Source organism: Rhinolophus sinicus, chromosome 15 (assembly GCF_057876585.1).
Source record: "Rhinolophus sinicus isolate RSI-liver-muscle chromosome 15, RSI-T2T, whole genome shotgun sequence".
NCBI lineage: Eukaryota > Metazoa > Chordata > Mammalia > Chiroptera > Rhinolophidae > Rhinolophus > Rhinolophus sinicus.
In genome coordinates this window covers 114,689,825-114,716,298 of record NC_142515.1, presented here as the reverse complement: position 1 = coordinate 114,716,298, position 26,474 = coordinate 114,689,825, and the positions used below count along the sequence as shown (strand labels likewise).

Below are 26,474 nucleotides of genomic sequence, written 5' to 3'. Positions count from 1 at the left end.
CCATTCAATCACTGTTCACGACATGCCTCTATTATTTTCCCAGCTTTGCCATTTGGAGCAAATCTGGATGGACCTGTTATATGGAATGCTTTTAACACCTAAATATTATGAAGCAGTGTCACTCATTCAAATGAAGAGCCATTCGAGGCATTAGTTAGAAAGAGTACACTTCACCCAACACCCTTTACTCTTGGTCAGTGGTACCACTGAACAGAAATTTCTGGGGCAGTGCCTCTTCTCAGAGAATCAGAAGAAATACTGCCTCCAGGGCAGTGTATTCAATGTGCCAAGAATCTAAGCTCAGTGCAGATATTCCAAACCTCCTTGCAAAGCTTTGAAAAAGAAAACCCTGCTGCAGAGCAGGCAGGCACCTCTGAATGAGGCTTCCTCTGGACGGCTCGTTAAGCAGTAAATAATTAAAACACCCTGAAAAAGACAGGTAAAATACAAGCAGCTATGTCGGTAACACAGACATGAAAGAGAAGGGGAAGAAAATGAATTTTAGAAAAAAGGCAATGGAATAATTCATTTGAAGCTCTAATAAAGTTTCATTTGCAGTCTTGTTTAAAGATATATCAGACTTTAGGGATGTAACCTAATTACATTTTTATTCTAAGTTCCATTCAAAGATCTTGGACTTTGATTCTTTAACACAGATCAAACATGGAATAATTTTCTTGTGGCTATGAATACTTTAAAAAGATCTCTTGATTAAATACTATAAGGTCTTAGGAACATGTACACATAGTAGACAGAGAATAAACTGACATGCCCCAAAAAGTGACAAATCATACAGAAGAAGCAACGCTAATTTGCTTAACGTATGAAAAAAACTTTCTAATATTAAATTCACTTTTATTCAAATATAAAGTGATCAGTTTCTAATACTAATCTAGTCAGATGCACCTTAGGGAATGTGTACTAGTGCCCACTTTCTAAATCCATTCTTGGAATTTATTCCGAAAATGAAATGCTGGAAGTAAGAAGCCTGGCAATCACTCAGAGATTAAAGGGGAGATGCTTTCAAAAGGCCGGCAACTTGTTAGCCCATGAGCCTCAGTGACGGGTGGGTATGTTCGAGTAACCAAAGTTCTTACTTAGACACTTTTTGGATTGCCTTTATTTCATATTGTTACTAAAAGACCTGAATGGAGTAACGTGTTTGCTCTTCCAGAGAATCTTTTTGGAAAAGTTTCTTCCAAAGGGACTTTTAAGATGCAAATTTAGAAGCAGTTTAAAAGTGGGGGGAAAGGAACAAGTAGAATTTATTTTTTAACTATTCGGAGGCAAACAATGTTCCCCATGAACTCGCACCGTTGTACTAGAGGTGTGAGTAGGCAAGGAAAGGACACTAGGATTTAAAAACCCTGGCAGGAAAGAGAGTTTGGGTCGTGATTCAGCAGCAACAATTGGGAGGTTTTGTTGGAGTTGTTTTTTGCCCCCTCAAACTATCCACAGTGCCCACCGGCGAATCTATGTTCAAGGATAAACAGTGAATGAGCTGCCCTTTGTCAGATCCAGCGCTATTTTCTCTTGTACATTCTGCATGTAATGAAGGCCTTCGTTGTTACAAATTTTAAAATGTAATAGCAACTTATATAGAAAATAAGAGCCATTTTAAACCAAAAATAACCATACTGTGCTTGTCAAAATCTACTAATATCAAATAATAAATATGTTATTGTCTCACCATTGTTTGGTGCATGAATAAAATACAAGGTTTAGAAAGTCAAAAGAATAAAAGTTTTCAGATTTTTTTGGGAGGTGGACACCCAGGAGAGGGATTGCTATGTACTCCCAAGGTCACTGCAGCTTTATTTACAATGGCCAAGACATGGAAACAACCAAAGTGTCCTTCCATAGACGGTTGGATGAAGAAGATGTGGTATATATACACAATGGGATATTATTCTGCCCTAAGAAAAGATTTTGAAATTAGTGCCATTTGCGACATTGTGGATGGAACTTGAGATTATTAGGCTAATCGAAATAAGTTAGACCCAAAAAGTCGAGAACCATATGATTTCACTGATACGTGGGATACAAAACTGAAAACAACAAAGGAACAAGACAAACAAACGAAGGAAGAAAAACTCATAGACACAGACAATAGTTCAGTGGTTACCAGAGGGTAAGTGGGGAGGGAGGTGGTAGATGAGGGTAAAGGGGATCAAATATACGGTGATGGAAAGAGAACTGACTCTGGGTGGTGAGCACACAATGGAATATATAGATGATGTATTACAGAATTGTATACCTGAAACCTATGTAACTTTACTAACAGTTGTCAACCCAACAAACTTTAAGAAAAAAAGAAAGTCAAAAGAAAATGTTAAAGTTCACTATAGTTAGGGTGACCAATTTATCCAGGTTTGCCGGGGACTTTTCTGCTTCAAACAGCCAAATTCATGAGTCCTGAGAACTCCTTCAGCCCCAGGCAAACCCGAGGAGCACCCTAACAATGACCAAAAGTACAGAAGAATTTTGAAAATTAAATAAAATACAAACGGGATATGTAGCAAAAGTATAATGCCATATACAGTTTGTTTCTTTTAAGGGCAAAAATATTATACCAGCATGAATGAGGCAGAATGGGGAAAAATCTTAAAAATTACTTTAAAATATTGGTCAAGTATCATTCTACTCCCTTTCTATATCCATGCATAATAGTTACACAGTTGTAAAGAGATTAATATATTTTTTTCTTTTTATCTAAATTATTTTGTTAGAACATTTTCCATATTTCTAGAAGGGAAATTGATAAAGGTATACAGAAAAATTTATGGTTGCTATGCATTGCCATGTCTTTCCAAAACCATTTAAATGATTAAAATCATCACCAGCAATATACATAAGTGTTATTTTAAGGAACCATGATTGTTTCCTTTTCGTATTTTAATAGCATTCCATGGTATTTCACAATCATTTAAACAGATTTTTAGAGAAGTTGGTTATTTTCCTATATATTCATCACATATCATAGTTCCTCTTTGGCAACTTGTCTCTTTGTGTCCTTTTTCCATTAAATAACAGTCATCTTAACGTTACCAGTTGATGTATACTTTACATAGAATACAGCTACTCATTCTTTGTTATATATTCTGCATATAACGTTATTTTTTTCTCCTTTCTCCACCCCCTTGTCATACAGCAATATTTTTCTTCTGCTGTAATGTCTGCAAGTCATTCTTCCTTTCCATCTATTCAGCCCACACACTAGCCCACTCTCCTCACCAGTCTTAACGCCTCCCCAATCTTCTCCTGTTTCTAGTTCCCCCATTCTAGGTTATCCCACCCACGATTATTGAGTGGTCCAACTCACACAGGGATTTCAACATGTGACAAAAAGCCTTAGAAAGCACATAAACCTGCCTGTTCCCCCTCACTCAGTTTGCTAATTTTCTCTTCCATTTTGCTTTCTATATTTGGAGGGTCCTTTATACTATATTAGCCTTCGTGGATTTAGTTTTCTTAGCAAACCATCCTTTATACGCATAATCTGGTTGCACTGAAATGGTAGTGGAGATGAAGTCATGAGGGGGTCATGTCGCTAGTACCCACTGATGCAATGACAATCTCACTGAACACTGCATGGGAATCTTGGGTGGGGGAGGGCTGGGGAAAGGAACATGAAGGCAAAAGGCTGGGCTACTTGGAAAGGGACAGAGGACATAAAAAAGGAGACACAATTTATTTTTATTTTTTCTAAAATAATTTTGTCAGGGCTAATTTTATTTCAGAGGCTTTTTTTAAATCATAATTTTAATAAAAATAAATCAAGGAAAAATAAACCCAGAAGGGCAACTTTGTGAGATCTCTGCTGAGCAAACTTTGCTGTAAGGCAGTGGCATCAGGTAGTGGGTAGAACACTGAGCCTAAGATCTGAAGACACAGGGTCCAGTCTTGGTTCTGACATGCTTTAGTGATCACGGAAGCTCTCAAAATCCTACTTTCCGCAAATCTGAAAGGGGGAGTAATATCACCTACCTCACGATTGAGAAAAAGCACTTCAAGTATTATATAATGAGCCTATGGGTGACTGCCATGATGTAAATTGTAGATACATCAGATTTGTTTTAAGTCTATCTAAATGTTACTGTGAAATCAGTTTGCAGAACCATACACGTATATAGTTTGTGTGTATTTTCCTTGACCATGACAGAGGGAGAAGGGAGCTGATATGGAGCTCTGGATCCAAGTCTTGTGCCTACTATGTACTAATAAACTGCAGCCATGGCAAAAGCGTTTAATTACTGTTTCAGCTTCCTCATCTAGTAAATTAGGGCCTGGACTAGATGACATCTAAGATCCAACTTGGCTCTAAAATTCACTCATCTAAAAGAATTGAACAACATAAATTTCCAACTGAGTTTTAAATAATTGAGAACAGGTTCACAATTTACTAAACCCATTTTTACCTGCTATTCCATAGAAAGGAGTTGTTCCTGACCCTTAGTGCCACCCTTATGACATCTCTTCTTGAACATCAACTTTTAGGAATCATGAACACGTGTGAAAAATTAATCACCAGAGAGCAATTCTCCTCTTCTTATATTCCCTACCCACGCTGCTCCCCTTCAAAGTGTGGCCTCATTTGTGTGCAGTAGCCCAGCTTCCAAGGGGAACAACAGGGAGGAGCAGAAAACGCCTCGAAGCTCTTGGAACCACGAGACTCCGTACCTGCTGAGTACCTACTGCACACTCACACGTCATCTTACCACTTGGAAAGGCAACAGGGACATTATCTATGGAGCAAGGCTTGTCTCCATACATGCTTAATGTTCGGAGGAAAACGATATGGACGTCCTCAACAAAAGTGGAGCAGGTGGGTTTTGCTTTTGAATCAAAAACACAAGCCCAAAGAAGAAGAGTTTACAAAGAATTTTTCCTAAATTGCATCCTCTAGGTAGACATAGAGGGAGAGCTTGGAGGGCCTCAGCAGTGGAGAGGATGAGGGGACTGAGATGGAATGTCGGGAGCTCAAGGGAAGAGGGATGAAACGAAGGGCAATGCGAAGGGAAGGACAAGCAGCAGCCCCGAGCTGGAGGCGTCGAGCGGCTCCCCAACTGACCTTCTCACTATAGCTCCCGGCTTCCTGTGCCGGCCTCCCCTAGGGTGCGCCCCAGTTTTAATTTGGGGTTTGCTGGAATTGTCTGTCGACCTGGTACCGAGCTTTAACAGCATTGTAACACTTCCTGCCTACTTTAAGGGATACACACACCTTGGGAGGGACAAGGGAACATGAACACTGAAAGCAGCACATACACTGGTCTACACACCGGCTGAGCAGGGTACCCGGCACTGCACTTATCTCACTGAATCATCCAAACAATTCTCTGAAGTGCTGGGATTGATTGTTTCTTTTTTCAGTGATGAGGACTGACACAAACAGGTTAATTTTAGGCTCCATCTCAAGTGCTTTTCATAAACTGACATTTTTCTTTCCCTGATAAGTAAAGAAGTTGACAAGAGTTTTTAAGGACTGACCTTTCAATAGCCATTTAAAGAGCCTAGAAATCAGATCTGGAAGTGAACTAAGATCAAAGAGCATCTGCTTGCACTCCCTATTTTTAACGATGAGGAAAGCGAGCTCCACAATGATGACATAACTTACCTAGATTCACATAGTTAATTAGCAAATGGAAGTGTCAAAAGAGAAGCTAAGTTTCTTGCCCAATCTAACAGTTTTCACCTCTGCTAGAATTCATGTCTAACGTGATGCTCAAATGCCATGTTAAGTATCTAAACCAAGGTAGTCATTCCATGTCTATCAACTATCACTAATTGAACCCCTGTGCATGAGTTTGCAGGTTTCCAATTTATATCTCTATTTAAGCTTTTGTCGTATATTTCTAATACCTCTGTAGATCTGAGCCTCTCTTGCTATCTGAAAAGCAATCAATAATTCACATTTACCCCCACTTTTCTACTTCATTAATAATGTGATTGGATCTATAATACAATAATTCTTTAATCATCACCATTATTTCTTACCAACTCTAAAAACCTTCTGTCCTTTCCAATGTCTTTTAATTCAGTGGAATTTTTAACATTAGCTAGTTTTCCTCACAATTAAAAAATGACACATGAACAAGGCAACCAATTCTAGCAGTGCAAAAGGGCACATAATGCAAAGTATGTTTCCCTTCATCCCACATCATCAGCACATTTCTCCAGAGGCCGCCTCAGTTGGGATTTTGTGTATTTGATGGGTTTTAAATCCTCTCAACAGCGCTTACATCTCTATTAATTTTTAATAAAATGAAAGAGAAAATAAAATACCACACTAAAAACTGATATATCCTTTGCATTTCTTGTAGTTATTAAGGCTGTTTTTCTAATAAACTGGCAAATGTTATTCCATGACAAATAAGAAATTACAATGAAATTTCTATCAATGTTGATGTGACATCTTTGTTGATATTAAAACCTTTGATGATGATATTGTATTTTAACCTTTTTTTTTTGAGAACTAAATACCGTGATGATAAACTTCATTTCAAATGTGGAATAAAAATATTCACCCAATGAAGTCATCTTTATAATGGAATAAGATAAAAAGCCAAAACTGTAGGAAAAGTCGTTTATATGAGATATTAAGGAGTTTAAAAATTACATTATTTTATATAGTATTCAGTTGATCACCATTCCACCATAAATGTCTTATCCGTCAAAGTTTGAAATGAAGGAACATTACATTCTTAACATGTCAAGTCAACACCACTATTATATTATATTATTATATTTATTATATATTATTATATTTCCTTTTTTCCCATGAAATATCTTTTTTTTTTTTTTTTTTTTTTTTTTTTTAGTTAAGGAAAATCACTGAAACCATATTGAACGTCGAGTTAGTCTCCTGGGACTACCATAACAAAGTACCACAAACTGGGTGTCGTAAATAGCAGAAGTTATCCTCTACAGCTCTTAGAGGCTGAGGTTGGCTCCTTCTGAGCACTGTGAGGGAGTATCAGTGCTTCCCTCCCAGCTTCGTGTAGCTTCAGGTGTTCCTGGGCTTGTAGATGGTGTCCTCCCGATGTTTTCACGTCATCTTCCCTTTGTACATGTCTGTCTCTGTGCCCAATTTCCCCCTTTTTATGAGGACACTAGACTTAGTGGATTAGCACTCACCCTAATGACAAAATCTTATCTTGATCATCTACAAAACTCTGTTTCAGTAAAGTGACATTTATGGGTCTTGGAGGTTGAACATGACCCCCCATCCCCAACTTTTGGGGGTCCACAGTTCAACCCATAACAAATATGATTGGAAATTTTCTCTCAAATAAGGAAACAAAGGTATAGAAGGAAAATAACTTAACATAATGCAGGACATATATTACAAACTCTCAGCTAACATCACAATTAATGGTGAAAAACTGAAGCCCTTTGCTGTACGTTCAGGAGCACGACAGGGCTGTCCCCTATCACCTCTGCTTTTCAACATAGTGTTGGAAGTCCTCGCCAGAGCAATCAGGCGAGACAAAGAAATAAAAGGCATGCAAATTGGGAATGAAGAAGTTAAATTATCACTCTTTGCAGATGACAGGATGCTATATATAGAAAAACCTAAAGACTAAACCAAAAAGCTATTAGAAACAATAAACAAATACAGTAAAGTTGCCGGCTACAAAATCAACGTACAAAAGTCCATTGCATTCCTATATACTAATAATGAAATCTCAGAAAAAGAAATTAAAAAAATACAATTCCTTTTGCAATTGCAACGAAAAAATAAAGTACCTAGGAATAAACTTAACCAAGGATGTGAAAGACTTATATGCTGAAAATATGATATTTTTAAAAAGAAATTGAAGAAGACACAAAAGAAATGGAAAGACATTCCATGCTCATGGATTGGAAGAATCAACATAGTTAAAATGGCCATATTACCCAAAACAATATACACATTTAATTAATGCAATCCCCATCAAAAATCCCAATGGCATTTTTTAAAGAAATAGAACAAAAAAAATCATCAGATTTGTATGGAACCACAAAAGACCCCGAATAGCCAAAGCAATCTTAAGAAAAAAGAACAATATTGGAGGTATCACACTCGCTGACTTTAGCTTGTACTACAGAGCTATAATAATCAAAACAGCATGGTATTGGCAGAAAAAACAGACACACAGACCAATAGAATAGAATTGAGAACTCAGAAATAAACCCATGTGGACAGATAATTTTTGACAAAGAAACAAAAACCATACAATGGAGAAAAAACAGCCTCTTTAATAAATGGTACTGGGACAACTGGAAAGCCACATGCAAAAGAATGAAACTACACTGCTATCTGTCATGGTGTACCAAAATTAATTCAAAAATGGATAAAAGACTTAAGCATAAGACCTGACACAATAAAACCTGACACAATAAACTGCATAGAGGAAAACATAGGTACTAAACTTATGGACCTTGGGTTCAAAGAGCATTTCATGAATTTGACTCCAAAGGCAAGGGAAGTAAAAGCTAAAAGAAATGAATGGGACTATATCAAACTTAAAAGCTTCTGCACAGCAAAAGCATCGACAAAATAAAGAGGCAACCAACTGAATGGGAAAAGATTTTTGCAAACAACGCCTCCGATAAGGGGCTAATATTCAAAATATACAAGGAACTCATACAACTCAACAACAAAAAAACAAACAACCGAATAAAAAAACTGGGCAGAGGACCTGAAGAGACATTTTTCCAAAGAGGACATACAAATGGCAAATAGACATATGAAAAAATGCTCAACATCACTAATCATCAGAGCAATGCAAATAAAAACCGCAATGAGATATCACCTCACCCCAGTCAGAATGGCTAACATCAACAAGACAAATAGTAACAAGTGTTGGAGAGGCTGTGGAGAAAAAGGAACCCTCATACACTGTTGGTGGGAATGCAGACTGGTGCAGCCGTTATGGAAGGCAGTGTGGAGGTTCCTCAAAAAATTATGAATAGAATTACCACATGACCCAGCAATCCCTCTCCTGGGTACCTACCAAAAAAGTCTGAAAACATTTATCCGTAAAGACAAGTGTGCTCCAATGTTCATTGCAGCTTTATTTACGGTGACCAAGACATGGAAACAACCAAAATATCCTTCGATAGAGGAATGGATAAAGAAGTTGTGGTGTATATACACAATGGAATACTATTCAGCGGTAAGAAAAGATGAAATAGGATCATTTGTGACAATGTGGATGGATATTGAAATTATAATGCTAAGTGAAACCAGTCAGACAGAAAAAGTAGCGAACTATATGATTTCATTGATATGTGGTATATAAACCAAAAACAACAAAAAAAAAACAAGACAAACAACTGAAAGAACAAAAACTCATAGACATAGACTCATAGACATAGAATAGTTTAGGAGTTACCAGAGGGTAAGAGGGGCAGGGAGCGGGGCGCTAGAAGAGGGTAAACGGGGTCTAATATATGGTGATGGAAGGAGAACTGACTCTGGGTGGTGAACACACAATGTGAGATATAGATACGGTATTACAGAACTGTACACCTGAAATCTATGTAACTTGACTAACAATTATCGCCCCAATGAACTTTAATTAAAAACAAAAATAATAAGGAAACAAAAAGTACCAGCAGTGTATATGACGGCTATCCTGTCTTAGCAGTGTGGTCACTAAGAGCCATCAGTACCAATACTGGAGAAGCAAAGCAAGGCAGGGCAGCCCGTGTAACTGCATGACGAGACAGGGGCTGGGCGTCAAAGGCTTATCCCACCAAGCAAACAGATAATTAGAGTCACAGAATGACAGGTGAGGCGCATCTGGGAGCCCAAGTCCCTGGCACGTCTGAGGTCGAGACAGAGAGGAGACCAAGCAGAGGATCAGGCAGTGAATGGGGACAATCCTAAGAGGCTTCATTACAGGAGGCCTTCATGTTTCAGAAAAGAAGAGCTTGTGTTTATGGCTGTGCCTCCAACTAGCCTAATGCCCAGACTGATGAACAGGGAAAGTGGCACCCCCCTCACACACCGGGCTTGGCCTTTGCAGAGTTGAGTCAGTCACTGGGAAAGCTGTTTCTAGATGGACGCTTTGTTTTCCTTATATTTCCTGCACCCCTCAGTTAGGAGCAGCCTACTTAGTCCTAGTATTTAAAGGCAAGTAGAGTGGACAGTCTGCCCCTGGCTCTGTTCACCGATGATGTGGAGCTCACAGAATCCCCTGCTTCTGCCTACAGTTGGGGGACAGTTGTAGGAACAGCACCTCAGTCAACTCCAGTACCTGGCAGGCGCTCTTCCAGGACTGAGATTTGATCCTCTCTGATTTGCTGGTTCTCTTCTACTTTGATCAGTTCTTGAAAACATCTTGAAAACATGGGAGCAGAGCTCTTTTTGAAGCTTAGAGTCTTGCTCATGGTCCCCAGCTTTGTCCTAGCTCTTAAAGGACAGGACTTCTGTGTCCATGATCTCTTTATGCTAACAGCTTCTTTACGCAGAACTTAGAGATTTAAGAGGTAAGGGTTAACTTGTCCAGCACTGAACCCCTGCAGGCTGGTTTCCTAGAAAGGTCTAAAAAGGTCCAAGGATACCAGTTTAGCTCAATGCTTTTAAGGAAATCAATCTTGACCTATTGCAAAGGCTTGGCCCCAGTCTCTCTCTCCTGATAGGGGAGAGGTGGTACACCCCAAACTACGAATGCCTGTGTGGCAAATCTTGCTATTTGTATGCTCTGTCCCATGGCTGCAACCCCAGGCAGAGACCTAAGCTTCCATGCCTTTCCCTCTTCCCCTCTGCTGATCATGCCAGGGAGGGGCTGTGCTACCTCAAAGCATGCGTGTTGAGCGGGCAGGATAGGGCTGAAGGCTCTGGCATGTTATATTGCTATTGTGTCTGGCCCCATCGCACCAGGAGTTGGACGGTCCTTCCCTAACACACAGCATCCAGTGGAAGGACAGTGGGAGACCAGCACACCTGCTCCTGCTCCTGCTCCTGTTCCTGGGACTTCTCTCAGAGCAGAGCTGCTCCAGCAGGCCTGCTGTGAGAGCTGCCGACCAATGACCTTGCTAGCATGGCAGTTGTCCCAGCAAACTGGGCGTCCATCCAGGCCTCTACCATGGCCTTCTGGAAGCAAGTCAGAGGACAGGAGATAGATGAAAGACCAACACTGGAGTGAGGTGAGTTGGCTGTTGGTGGTGTGACCAGCCATCAGGATGGCCAGTTAGTGACTGAGAGTCATTCCAGAGTGTCTTCACAACACTACCCTACTGCTGGTGCCTTCTGATCCCTGGCAGCCCACATCAAGACACCCTATTTAGAATCTGTCCATGTCAGTGATGATTTTAAGGCCTGAACTGAGCAAGCCAACCTGGATGACTTTCTTCAGAAGTTCCCCGGTCATTGAGACCAATGCTGTAGCCCAGGGTTAGTTAGCCTTTATTCAATCCCTGAGCTAAAGCCACAGATGATGGCTCTCTGAACTCGACGACATGCCCTTCCTAAGCTGTTCTTAAATTGATCTTCCCCTGCCTGTCTTCATGCAGCATCCGGGGGCTGTCTTCATGAACATGCAGCATCCGGGGGCTGTCACCCAACATTTATTTCTTGGTCACCCCCTGGCAAGTCTAGACTCCAAGCCCACATGGGTTGAAATAGAATAGGTTGTTAACAGAGTGAGAGACGATACCTACAAGCCACCCACTGAAACTGGGAGGAGTGACAAGACCAAAAAGCAGACAGAAATGAAAGGTTAACTTGTCCACTATGGATCCCTCCTGGCTCGCCTTCCCGAAAAGAGACTGGCTTTCTGCAGGCTCCGTGAAAACCAGTTAGTCGTCAGTGCTAAATCCATTCATTTGGTTAAAAGCAAGGTTTGGACCCCGATTCTAAATCCCTGGAAAGGGCAGAGGGCCAGGTGCTGGCATTTGCTCAACAATGAATGCCAATGTGGTCAACCCCACTGGAGTGTACCAGCCCGCAATAATGTGGCAACTGTAAGGCATGAACCCCAGCCCCTGATCATGCCCAGGAAGGGGCTGGTGCTACACCCAACCACGGACGCTGACCTGGTAGGAAAGGACTGACGTTAAGGTTCTATTACTGCCCTGGTCCCAGCTCACACCAGGGCGGGAGCCAGTGCTTCCCTAATCATGTCTGAAAAAGCCCCGTGTCTCGCAGGGCCTGACCGCTGGCCCTGCTACTCCACTGTATGCTGCTCGGAATGAGTGGGCAGTTCTCCTACTAACTATTCCTGTGTCTGAGAGCTTTCTCCGTGCTCCACAGCGTGGTGTAAATGTTCTTTGCTCCTTTGCCCTGTTTGCATAAGAGCCTTACAAATAGGTCATGATTCTGACCGAAGACATTGCTGCAGATTTGCTGCGAGCGTTTGTGAGTCCATGACTACTCCATGCCTGCTACTCCAGCAGGTCAAGATGTTTGACGTGAAGAACAAGACTGCCAGCCTTCGAGTGAGTGGCATCCAGGCCACACTGTACACAAGGGCCCATCTTGAGCAGCAGTGGGGGTGAGTGTCTGCTGTGGTTGAGTCTGGCCAGCAGGCTCTGGCCAGGCTCTGGTCACATATGTGCCAGTAGGCTGAACACTGGCCCGGACTGTACCCAGGTGTCCGGTCCCTGTGACTGTGGCTTCTGCTCAGGTTCATTTGCTCTATAGTTAGTTCCCTGAGGGTGCTGGAGCCGTGCCCTGGACTACAGCCTGCTTGTTGGGCCCTGACAACCTGCCTTTTGCCATCTGCCGGCTGGTATCCTGCTTTAACCTGAATGGGCACCCCTGAAATCAGGATGCTGCCACCTGTCCCCGAGCACAGCTGCCGCCTAGCTGTTGCTGTGGGGCCTCCAGTAGCTTGTCTAGACCAATCAGATCAGATATGCGGAAGCTGCACCCCCATCACCTCGGGGGGAACCCTACAGCCAGGTGAGCGCCCGTTCCACGCTAGCCACATATTCTTGATAGTCCTAGTTTCCCTCCTCATGAAAATTCTACCCCAGTTTACAAAAGCTGCACAGATAATTTTCTCCATTGCTCGGTACACCAAACACTCAAAGGCAATCTCTAGAATTTTCCTCAATACCTATTCAGTCATTTTAATCCATTAGGCATTACAGGCCTGGTTCTTGGGGCCTATGAACTGATTAAGGGCATAGACAAATAGTTCAGATCTGACAAAAAGTAGCTGCAAAACAAAACAACTTAAAAAAAAATCATAGTCCAAACATTCTATTTACCATGGGATAAGGGTGCATTTTATGCTGCTATATGATGAGACATCTACAGTTGAGCAAGTCACAGATCTGCCCTCAAAGCAGCTGTACACTGATCGCATTTCCCAAATCCGACCTCACTCTCAGCCACTAAAATGATATGGGCAAGCATAGTGCTATGGTGACTAACCACAGGGTCAGTGGGCACTCCAACACTTGCTGAATGACTGAACGGTTGAATGAATGAATGAATGAATGAATGAATGAATGAATGAATGAATGAAACAATGACTACATTCTCCAGTAGAAATACATTGAGCTATTTTTTTTAAAAATTAGAGGGAAGACATCAGATGTTGTTGTTCAATGGATACTGAGTTTCAGTTTTGCAAGATGAAAATGTTCTGGAGACTGGCTACACGGCAACGTGAATATACTTAACACCATGGTAACTTTTTTTATGTAGTTTTTTAAACCACAATAAAAACATGCTAGGAAATAAAACCAAATATTAAAAACCAGAAATAAATTTTTTAGAAAAATTCAGAATTCACCTATGATAGCTATCTGACTCTCACAGGGGCTAGTCTTAAATTTTCATCACTGTAGTGCTGACTTCTTCAGCCCTTTATTTTCCAGTTTCTTATTTCTTTTGTGACTTCTTTTTTGGGACGAGTAATAAACAGTTTTATTTGATTTGTTATCATAGGTGACAGAATTTGATGGCTTCAATTATAAAAATGAAACAAAAGCAACTTTTATGCAATTGGTGTGGGGGAGTGGTTCCTATACAGTAGAGAACAAAAAGTGCTCAATTATATTTTAATATATAATTTTCAGGAGTTTTCATAATTAGTTCATCATAAACGCAAAGCAATTTTTTGCTTGCATAGGAGTAGCTACTAACACAGGCTGTGAAGCTAGCTAACTGGTTAATATTACCTCCTCCACCACGAAGCAGCTTAAACTCTTTGTGCCCTAGTTTCCCCATCCTTAAAATGAAGATAATTTTTAAAAGATTACAAAAAGTATTTTCCTTCTGTGAAATAGGAATCGTGATTTTTTAAAGCTTAAGCAAGAATTTTACTTTAAGTAAGAACTTATCCCATTTTTACAAATCGAAAAATATAACTCTACTTTTCATAATAGGTTAAAAGTTAAGAACATAACTTCTCAAATTATAGTAATATCTCTTCAGCTATATAATTTTATACTCACCTATGAGCCCCACATTCAAAAATAACCACTGTTAACATGGTGTATGGTACATACCAAATATTTATAAATGTATTTTAAATTGTGTTTTGTATCTTATTTCTGTACTAATGTATCACGAGTGTTTTTTTCAAATCAATGCATATTTAGGGTTTCCTAAACAATGCAGGAGAAAATCCGAGGTCCTCACCTTGGCCTACAATCCCCTTTGTGATTCCTGGTCTGACCTTCGCTCCCTCCCTTCTACTTCCTCACTGAGCTGCAGACACACTGGCCTCCTTGCTGGTATTTGGGCATGCTCAGCCTGCACCTGCCTCAGGGCCTTTGCACTCACAATGTCCTCTCTGTAGAACCTCTTCCTCCAGATTTTCACAAAGCTCACTCCCACACTTCATTCATGTCTCACCTTCTCACAGAAGAGCACCTTATGCAAAGTAGCAACCACTGTCTATCTCTTTGTCCTGTTTTATTTTTCATCATAGCACTTACCACTCCTTAATATATTGCATTAGTATTAGTGGTTGACGCCTGTTTTTACCAGTAGAATGTAAGTGCCATGAGGGCAAGGATTTTGTCGATCTTGTTCACTGTTTTGTCCCCTGGAACCAGGTTCGAAACAAATATTTGTTGAATGAATGAATCAAGGAATTTTGCTCTAATTTATAATTTCATGACTGCACAGAACGCTGTTGCAAAGATGCTGTTTAATATATTTATATATTAGTCCCCTATTTTGAGATGTTGTAAATCATACAGCAATGGAAAGTTTAAATACATTTTCTTAAATACTTTCCGATGTTTCCTTCAGGGCTAAGTTAGTACAGCAGCTTCTTAAACATTCCCCCTTCCCTTTTTCCTCCTCCCACAGGGTGCATCACAGCCAGGCTTATAGCACATTCTTTTCCATATCCTGAATGTACAGAAGCTTAAGCCCAAACTCTGAATGCTGGCATGTCCTTATTTTGTCTTTGCAACCTTCCTTAGTTCCCATCACCGCTCAGAAATACATTTTCCACTTTAAACAGTTTGCTCCTCTTATCACTTCCTCTAATCTGTTAGTAGTATACGTAGTTCCCTCTTACAGAATATATTCCCGTTTCATTACCTGCCTAAATTGCACCCATCTTCCCAGCCTTTCACGCGTCTCTACTGATTCCTTCATGATTTCCTTGAATCTAATCTGTATGACCTCTCACTTCTCTGAATTTTCTGAACTTTTCTGCTATTTCCTGTATCCATCATTCAAGATGACCCTGGCCATCTGCCGTGTTCTAGCACCTACCATGCTATAGATTATAAGGTGCAACTTCCTGAAACCTCCCTTTTCCCTTTTCTCAAAGACCTATGCAATCCTAGTCACAAAATAATAAGTATTTTCTAATTTTACTGTTTTGTCAAAGTCAAAACTTTTGTGGAAATTGAGACAGCTTTTTGAGGAAAGAAATAGGATTATTCATGATATTTTCATCTTAACATATATTTTCTTTGCATATTATTTACCCACTATCCTTGCACAATTTTGATTCTTAAATTTCTACTTGCAATCCTTATTAAATCATCATATGAAATATGCTTCTGATGATTATTTTTGTGTGTTTTTTTGGCTTTGGCTTGTCTTAAGATGACATTATTATTAGGAAGTTATTTATTTATTTTACAAAATACAAGGCCTAATTTAGTACTATTATATTCAACAGCTATAAAATTACTCTATCAAATTGCTATAAATATTTCTGTTTACTCTCAATTTCTGTATTGTCCAGACCAGTGACAGTTCTCAGCCTGGGCTGAGGACCAGACTTTGAGTAGCACTGCTCTAACATGGTACGTGTGTCACAGAACTTCATACCTGAGCTGTCTGTTTTCCTTTCAGAATAAAGCTATTTTGAAAAGAGTATGTCCTTCAGAAATTATTATAAAATCATGATGGGGTAATATCTGAGTTAGATATTTTTTGGTTTTGATGTAGGGGACATAGAGCACTAGGAAAATCACAAAGCTTACTTTTCCTTTTCCCCATTTTCATACTTGATAAATCAAGTTCAAATGAACAAAGAGGGTTGTAAGAAAGGAAAACCAATTCAAAATGGTGCAGCATGTATGAAGGTCTAACAATCAAGTTTGCAAACTCGTCCTAGAAAAAGCGCTACATACCTCATTGTTGAATAGCACTATGGTCACCTTCCAAGTACTCCCCTTGCGAAGCTATGCACTGACACCAGCGCCCAGTCCACCCTTCAAAGCAATTTTGGAACTCTTTCTGGAATGGCCATCAGAGCTGTCATCGTATTACCCTTGATGTCCTGAGTGTCATCAAAATGTCTTCTTTCAATATTTCCTTTATCTTTCAGTAAATAAAGAAGTCATTGGGGGCCAGATCAGGTGAGTAAGGAGGGTGTTCCAATACAGTTATTTGTTTACTGGCTAAAAACTCCCTGACAGTGTTATGTGAGCTGGTGCATTATCATGACACGAGAGTCATGAGTTGTTGGTGAAAAGTTCAGGTTGTCTAACTTTTCACACAGCCTTTTGAGCACTTCCAAATAGTAAACTTGGTTAATTGTCCAGTTGGTACAAATTCATAATGAATAATCCCTCTGATATCAAAAAAGGTTAGCAACATTGTTGTAACAAGTTGGCGAACTTAATTGTCCGGCCTCACATGTAGATGAAAGATGTGTGTGTGGGGGGGTGGCTTTCTCTCTGTGATGCTGCTGCCGGGAACTCTAGGCTGAGTGCTCGGGCAGAGGGAAGTCTGCAAGCACCACTAAAGGTACACGCCTTTGCTTCTAAATCTCAGTAACTTACATTTTTATACTGAAGTCTCGGGTTATTTTCTCAGCCCTGTGTGCTTTCTGGTTGCCTGGGCCCTGGATCTTCCAAGGCAAGCCAGCCTGGCAAATGGCCACTCACCTTCCTCCTCGAAGAGAAGTCCCATGTGCCCACGTGCCTCGGCTTCTTTCTTCCCACCGTCCACTTTGATCAGTTGAGCAATCTGGAAACATCGTTCATAGAAGTGGTTCCTTACCCACTTGTCTTCAGAATGATTGAAGTAACAGGCCAGAGCATACAAGTTATTATAAACATCTTCAAATAATTCTTTAAAGAGAGAAAAACATCAGAAACTACGTTAGAAAAATGTCTCTCGACACATGCCTTCAAATGGCAAACCGATACAGTGACATTAATTTTCTATTTTTCCTTAAAAGCATGAGTAGCTATTTTAAAAATCGGAATGCAAAAATTAAATTAATGTATTGTAACTATTAGAGTAGTTATATTAATTACAGGATGCGCACGTGAGAAAAGCATCAAAAATAATCTTTCCAAAAAATGAGAACATATTGGAAATTGGCATACTCTTTGGTTGAAACACTAGACTTTAGATAAGACAAAAGGCAAGATAATATCTACTAGCAATGTGCTCAGTTCTTTCGGAAGAAATGAGTGTGTGGTATCATCAAATACTCTTCCCACTGAAGCTTTAAAAAGTATTTAGAGATTCCAGACAAAGCAATGTTTCTTAACTTTGGGAAAAAAAAGATAACGGAAATGAAGCAGATAGAATATGAAAATAGCAAGGCATTCTTACTCAGAAGAAAAAACAATGATGAGGCTTATGAACGACCGAGAGGCTTATAAGAAATGGTCATCAGGATGACCTAATAGGTGCCATGCACTCGCTAGCAATGTTTCCAGCAATAAAAGTTACTAGCAATGTTAGGAGAGTGAATTTCTGTGCTGCTGTGTTCTATGAGTATCTTTTTCTGCTGTAAATGCATTAACACTAGTCATCCTTCTCAGACAATTACTAGTTTATCAGTTGTTAGTTAATTAACCCCCCCTTTTTCCCCTAAAGTGTCATGTAACCTATTTGTACTTAAAAAAGTATATTAATACATTGTAAATCAGTCTTATAAAATCCACTGTAAGCAACCATAAACTTGGACGAAAATGTATATGCATTAATAAGTTGTGCCTCAGTCCTATAAACTCCACTCTATTGGTGAATATGAACAAATTCATAACCTTTAGGTCTTTTTGCATTTGTGCTGAAAGCACAGTTGTAAATACGTGGTAGCCTCTGGATTACCTTTCCAAGGATTTAAAAAATAACAATCATTCGTATTCACTGATACTAATTGTATAGTCCTGAAAGGATTACAACTATGAAAAATATTTATCCATTGCCCCCTAGCACTCCTATAAGATTAAAATAAAAAAGCTTAGAAAAATTGAAGTTAAGCTGACCATAACAAAGGGTAACTTTCATGAATGGTACATAAGTCACTCTAATGTTTCGAAAGAAATTTCTAAAACCTACGTCATTCCTTTACATATACCGTGCCATAATTCCATAGGAAATTAAGATTTATCTCAAAACAGGTTTTATAACTAAAAATTAAAGCAAAACAAACAAAAAAAAGGTCTCCCTGTCTCCCTATTTTTGAAGGAGTTGAGGATCTGACAAGCCACTGCTTTTGACGGCTATTTCATGATAGGCAACAGCTTAGGTGAAAAGTGGAGCATATCCTGAGTTATTTACTTAAAAAGACAAATACTGTCATCTCAGAACTGACTTCTCCTATGCTTTGTCTTTCCATTCTGAACCTTCTACCTAATGGGAATAGAGCATTCAAGTCTATCTTGTAATATTTTATATTCTTTGTCATATTTAGTGATTAGAGTTATTTTTAAAGCCTGTAAGTAAAAAAGTAAAATACTTCATATCTCCCATTTCAAGAAAGTTACATAAAAAGCTTTTGAAAATATATATAATGCTGAAGTAAGGTTTTTCAGTAATTACACCTTAATAGAAAAAACATTTCCAACATTTCATAAACAAAGTTTTCTTTTTATTTTTTATTTTAGAATGAGTTTTAGAAGCTATCAAGAGTCCATACTTAAAGACTATTTGTCAGCTAAGCTATTTTTTTCCTATGGAAAATTAGAGTATTTTTCTGAGTGCAAAGTATAAAGGAATATATTCAAGTTTTTAATCTTTGTACAGTCCAAATACATGGCCATATCCCTTTACATTGCAAGCAGCCTGTGATGCCTTCTTACCACGTCCTTATTGTCAGCAAGTATGCTTATAAGATAAAACCAATTTTATTGCTGGTTTATTATTTAGATCAGGATTCATTAAGCTAAAGAGGAGATTCCATAATAAAATAAATCTAGGAAATCCTCTTGCTAATTTTCCTCTTTCAGTGAACCACACACTATAGATTGACAGGTTAAAGGCTCTGATAAGTCCTACAATAAACCAGCCTTCTTAACATTAATGCGAATTCACCTGGTGCTTCTCAAACTTATTTTACCAGACAATTATTTCTGTTTTGCTTTATATAAAACTGATAAACATCCTGTGGGACTCTGCTTGAGTAGAATATACTTTGGATATCTTAAATAAATGTTATCAGAAAAAATTTGCTGCTTAACCCTTGACAATAATTTAAAGTCAAGTGTAAATAATGTTTGAATTACCTATTGATTCGGTTACCCATTATCATTACTGTCGTCTCTTCCCTAGCCGCATGGGACATAGGGCCATAATCATAATGTTACAGGTGGTACAGAGATGAATCACAACAATGGATAATATAAGAAATGTGATCAGGGACAAAGAAACCCTTCAACAAATGGAAAATAATTAAAAAAAGAAATGACTGGTTTACTTTAAACACTTCTTTGCTATATAACAGAAAATGATGTTTTGTACAGTAATTTAAATAACTCTAGGTTCCTGCTCTGTAAGTCTCAAGAGACAGAACTGACCTGCGACGCCTATTCTTAGTGCCATAGCTTTGATTAAATGAACTTCATGGTAACCTTAGAGTGATGGTATTTCCAATGAGAAGCAATGAGAACGCTCAGAGATATGCTACTTCAGGATAATTGTCTCAGATCTCATAACCTTATGGGATAGAATCTGGAGACACTATTAACAGATTTCATTATTCTAGATGAAGTGTGTGTGTGTGTGTGTGTGTGTGTGTGTGTGTGTGTGTGTGTGTGTTTTAAGATTTAGGATTAATTCAAGTCAGTAATTGTGGATGTGCATATCCCCTATCCCATTTTCTGGGACATTCTTTACTCAAATCACAATTTTCCCCAATAAAGTTCATGTGTTAAATGTGAAAAAAAAAAGTACATGAATTTTTAAAAAGAACATACAAATATTTACATGTCCTTCAATTGAAGCATTTCCAATAATACTAATTTTGCAATAATTTTAATTTTCTATATTTCAAACAGGCAAAGGCCACTGCATTTTAAAGGAGATAACACTGTAGAAGAGTTATTCTGAGCAAGAGGTAATTTAGTTCCATTTAACAAATGCATCCTTGGTCCCCATGAATATAAGAGACCCACTCAGTAAAGAAAGTATTTATTTTCATTAATTATATCACATGTATAAGACATTGGCTATTATAAAATTTGGACTTTGTTGATTTGGAGAATTACAGAAACATTTTTATTTACATGTATAGTTACCTTTCTTTACTAAAAGATTATAAATTAAAATGTTTTCTACCTTAAAATAGACTATTCAGCATTTTAGTTTATAATTGCAAAATGCAAGTTTCTCATATTTATGACATTTATGACAAGTGGTGCATTTGGCTCATGTTTATTCTACTCAAAGCCTCTATTTAAAACGTTTAGTGAATACGATGATTCAACTTGAAAAAAATGACTACTGGGCAAATTTTCTCTTGATCAATTCTATTTTCAGTGTAAATAACACTTCAAAATACTTATACTAGAATATAGCTTTTTTACAATAGTATTTTTCATTTATAACAGTCAATTTGTTGAGAAATTATACATAAATTCCAATTTAAAATTCACCAAAGGGTTGTGTTTTTAAAGTCAATCCTGCAGTTAAATACTTTTCATAATACAAATATCACCTATCTACACACACACACACACACACACACACACACACACACACACACACACACACACACACACACCCTAGTTCACCTATGGTGATGGTGTTAGGATTTTTGTATATCTCTTATTTGTAAGTCAGGCCACAACCTGGTGGGAAATACGTCCTGACTCTACTAGAAGCTGAAAGACTCCTGCTACCCTTCTGATGCTGTTTCATATCCTCATCGATTTTCCACACATTGTAGTGTTAGGTAACAAAAAGTTGCCTACCCCTCTATTTTCCCATAGAAAGGTCTGAAATATTCACGTTGTCATACTGCGGCCTGAGCTTTTCTTTTTGACTCCCATTGTATTTTCATACAAAAAGTTGAAGAAAAGAACAATTTAGAACATCAAATTTATATGTTAAATTCTAGGATTTCTTTTCTTTCTTTGATTATATAAAATGACAAATTTCTCATATGTAACTAAGAAGTACTCATGACAACAATATCAATATAATTATAGTAGAGATGAAAATATTTTCTTCAATATTTGAAACATGTCGACTTTCTGGAAAATTTTAGGATTCAAAAAATTGGCTAGAAATGATGTGATGGAATAAATAAACAATTTTATTCATAATTGTGCATTGCAGGCTGTTCATGTCTTCTCACAATTCACTAATAAAAATTCTCTGATTGAAATCTGTAGGACTTATTGATAAACCGTTCAAATTCCAATATATAAATAATGGAAAATCAGTATAATTTTCAAGTTATAGTACTCTTGAAAGTATGTCCTCAGTGCAAGTCAGTATTTAGATTATATATGAAGAAAAACTACGGAAAGATTTATAATCAATGATATGGAAGATTTTGATATATTGGAAAGTTTAGGAGCTGTTATTAGGTGCTCTCCATTATCTTCCCTGGTTTAGAATGACATCACCAGGATGCCCTTGTGTCTGGGGCATCCTTGTGATTCAGTGTTCCTTATCATTTATTCCATAAAGATGCTTACTTGACTACATGAAACTAAGTTTTCTTCATGCTTCAAATTCATACATGAAACAATTTGGGACTTTCCCTCAGGCGCTCGCTGTTCTGGATCCTGCAGTGCCGCTGCCTCCAATCCCTGCACTTACCTTTCCTTTCTGCCACCTCGGCCCTGGTCAGGTAGTAGTAGAAGTGATCCAGCTTATCAGGCTGCTCCTCCAGGGGTCTCTGCAACCAGAAGATGGACCGAACCCTCGCAGCCTCCCTCAGGGCGTCCCACTTCTCCATCAGAGCGAAGAGCTCAGTAAAGGACTTATGATAACCATCTTGCAGCATATCCACACAGATGGTCTTCTTGTACGAGTTTCGGTAACTGGAAACAAGAATCAGAACACTCAAGGGTTATTTTAATCCTGGAAATCAGCGTAGTGTTTTTATCTTATAATAATTAAAGGTTGAATCATGCTGTTTTTTTCTTCCCTTAGTGAAAGCACTGAAAACACTATCTTTACCTCAAAACTTTATAACAGAACAACTTTAGTTTAATGAAAGATGTCAGGAGCTATCTAAATACAGTAATTTTAATGAAATTACATTAGAAATGTATCAGTTCCAAAGCTGAACTCCCTTTGGTAAGGACAAATAAACCATTTGACTGATGTCTTAGTCTGCTCGGGATGCTGTAACAAAATATTGCCAACTGAGTAGCTTATAAACAAAAGAAATTTATTGCTCATAGTTCTGGAGGCTACAAGTTCAAGATCAAGGTGTTAGCGTGGTAACCTTTAGGTGAGGGCCCACTTCCCGGTTCATAGCTGGCACCTTTTAACTGAGTCCTCACACAGTGGAAGGGGCACTCTGGAGCCCCTTTAAAAGGTACTAGTCCCATTCATGAGGGCTCTCCCCGATTTCAACATAGGAATTTTGGGGGATCCAAACATTCAGACCATAGCAACTGATGACATCCAAAAATACTTGACATACTACCCTCTCAACAAAACAAAACAAAACAAAACGAAATAAAACAATCTATAAGCCAAGCAAAAATCAAACATCTCACTAATATCAAAACAATGCACTCTATGAGTATATTAAATGGCTTCACTGTATGTTATGGAGGTTCATGCATTCATTCACTAGAATATATTTATAGAAATTTATTACTAAATGCATTTTAAAATTATTTTCAGTTAGGATTCGTGATTTGTTAGATTAATATTCCATTGCTGACTTAATAACAAGTCATATGCAAGAAGATAAAGAAACAATTGTACGTTCCACTTATTTATTCAACAAATGACTATTTGAGTTTCCTGCTAAGTGCCAGGTACTATTCTAGGTCAAATAGGTTCAATGCCTTTGTAAAGTCTGTATTTTAGTGGGAGAACATAACCACAGGTATGTAAACAAATAATAAATAATTTTAGATGATGAAAATGGCCACAGGAAATAAGGTTATGGGATAACAGCTGTATGGTGGCTATTATTCTACTAAATGAGCAATTAGAGGTCAAATATAGCTTTATATTAATTATTTTACATTCTATTTCTAAAAAATAGGAGACAAATATTTTGCACAACTGATATGATGTGATACTACTTGCAATACAAATGTCACCGTGGAGTGGGAAGGGCCTGGAATTAGTCATAACACCAGTGGGGGTCAGAACTCCCAGTTCTAGGAAATCTCCCTGGACCTCATTTCATCTCATCTGTGAAGTGTGTGTATTAATATAAGCCCTACCTATACCACAGCATTCTTTCTAAGAACCAAACAAAATTATGGAAGTGAAAATGATCTGGGAAATGTGAAGTCCTGCACCACTGGTTCTCAACTCCTAGAGTTCACAAAACAAATAAAACAAAACTGCCCGGGCCCCACCCGCCAAGAATTTCTTACTCAATGGATCAGCTTGGGTGTAGAACAAAATATATAAAGAGTGATAAGGAGTGGGGTGGTGAGAGAGAAATTGTTTTTTGTTTGTTTTTTTTTTAAAGCAGGATAGGCAAGTTCAGTGTCTACCACAAGGTCACAGGACAAGATCTGGAGGTGAATGCTGACACCTCCCACTCCCGCGGTTGCCAGACAAGACTGGGCAGGATGCCCAGTGAAATTTGAATATCATACCATGGAACTGAAGCAAAGGAGGGGGATAAATAGAAGTAGGTGGATTCAACATGTAGTTAGCAGGTAAAAATATTGATAACTTGGTGAATGAGTGGATGTTGGAGGTGATGGAAAGGGAGGCACTAGGATGACACCCAGGTTTTTGGAGTGAGTAATTGTTAATTTGCTAAAGAGGGGAACACAAAAGGATGAACAGTTCTGGGGAAAGATAATGAGTTTGGGTTCAGATAACTTGAGTTGAGGAGCCTGAATCCAAGTGGTACCTCCAAAAGGCACTTTTGGGGGGTAGTGTAGGAGGGCTGAGAAGACAATAGGCTGGAAATCCAGCCTTGTTTTAAACAAGCACTGCCACCTTTGAATGTTTATGCCTTAGCTGTCAGCATGTTTTGCTGTGAATAAAGAAAGCATTCTGGAGCAAAAATAAAGACTATTATGAATAAAAATTAGAACATTGACTGTAAACGATAAAAATAAACACCAGTGAGGAGGCCATCTCAATTCTAATGCCAACGAGTACAGAAATACAGAAAATTCCTCTCTGAGCCTTATTTCCCTCCCCTGGAAGAAGAGGCTGCTTCGATGGGATTTGGTCTGCTCAGCATCTAGTTCCACTTCCACATATGGCAGCACTGAAAAGCACTTTTGGAAATGGCCGGTCCCACATTGCATGTCCTCTTGGTTGGACTTAATTTCAAAGACTTCCTAGCCAAAGGGTGGGTCAGTGACCCAAATTAAGTCACTGGCCTCTCCCCCAGGTTTTTGAATCTTAAGGCAAGAAACACAAAAGTGTAGAAGGTTGTTGGAACTCAAGCAACCTGGCAGTGACATCCTGACGAGAGTCTCAAGTACTTCTTCCTACCTAGATCCATTCAAGAGTCACGTGTCTTGTCCTTTCCTTCTGAGCCACTTCTCCCCCAAATTCAGCTAGTTCCCTAATACTCTTCCAATAAAATCACTTCCACTTTATTTAGTCAGAATCAGTTTCTGCTGCCTCTGACCAAAGAATACGAACTGATTCAGAAGGTGCTGAACTAAAATTGTTGCCAAGACGTCTTTCAGCCTCAAAATGTCCATGATATACGTATAACTAATATCAATTTAAAAAAATTCTACTACATTGAAAAAGACCATTCTTTGCAAAAGAGATTTAAAATAGAATTATATTTTAAAATGCATGTGTAAGTATGTTGGTATCACCTCTATTTTATACTCATGTGTGTGCATACACATGCAAATGTGTATGTCATTGTTTAAGTCTCATTACTAATATTTAATAGCAAGATAGAAAAATTATAGTGATTTGTAAAACAGGTTCCTAATTAAATCTTTACAGATAATGCAAATTATTTCTTTTAACCAGAATAATTTTCATTTATTAGAATGAACTGGCTCTCTGAAAATAAAGATATATGCCAATTTTCACCATTATATTATATTTGGATTTCTCCAGTTTTATATTTCATAAAACAGAACCACAACCAAAGTTCACTCACTTTATGGAAAGGAATTTTTAAAAAACACAAATAGAAATATAAACAGAATGCAAATTCATTATTTCATTTATTTCATTTGGATACAAAGTTATTAGTCTTTGGTTTCATTTACATATTAAAACAAATATTAGTCTAAATTAAAATATGTTCTTTCTAAATATCAGAAGAAAAAAATCTCCTTGATCCGAAGTCACTTTACCAGGTGAAAATTGAAAATTCTGGTAAAACCTATGGAGAGATTTGATAATATGGACTTCGAGAAGACTTCTCCTAACAGAAAAGATGACATTCATAGAAGCAGAAGTTATGACATTCACGGATATTCTGGACATCTATAAATCTATATCCTAAAGAAGATCTTTGCCACTGCAGATACCAGAGGCTGCCCTGGGCTAAGGGATGAAACTGGAGAATAATGGATGTAAGAATAAGATTAAGCAGTCATGCATTTCATATGGCTTTTTATTACTATTCAAAGGCATTATTCAGTGGAGATTATGTGTAAGTATTCTGAACTTAAATAAAAATGTCTCTAAAAAATTCTAAGATTGAAAAAAAAATCTATAGACTGATAGA

At 38.3% G+C, this 26,474-nt stretch overlaps 1 protein-coding gene across 3 annotated transcripts in view; it reads right to left on the bottom strand.

Moving 5' to 3' along the window:
- TTC29 (tetratricopeptide repeat domain 29) overlaps positions 1-26,474 on the bottom strand; it is a 347,147-nt gene that overhangs the window by 124,394 nt on the left and 196,279 nt on the right. For all 3 annotated transcript variants that reach the window (XM_019730723.3, XM_074338461.2, XM_019730722.3), the window contains 2 exons: positions 22,427-22,650; positions 17,308-17,493 (listed from right to left, as the gene is read on the bottom strand). In XM_019730723.3, the coding sequence (XP_019586282.3) occupies positions 17,308-17,493; positions 22,427-22,650 (410 nt within the window). The remainder of the gene's footprint in view (positions 1-17,307; positions 17,494-22,426; positions 22,651-26,474) is intronic.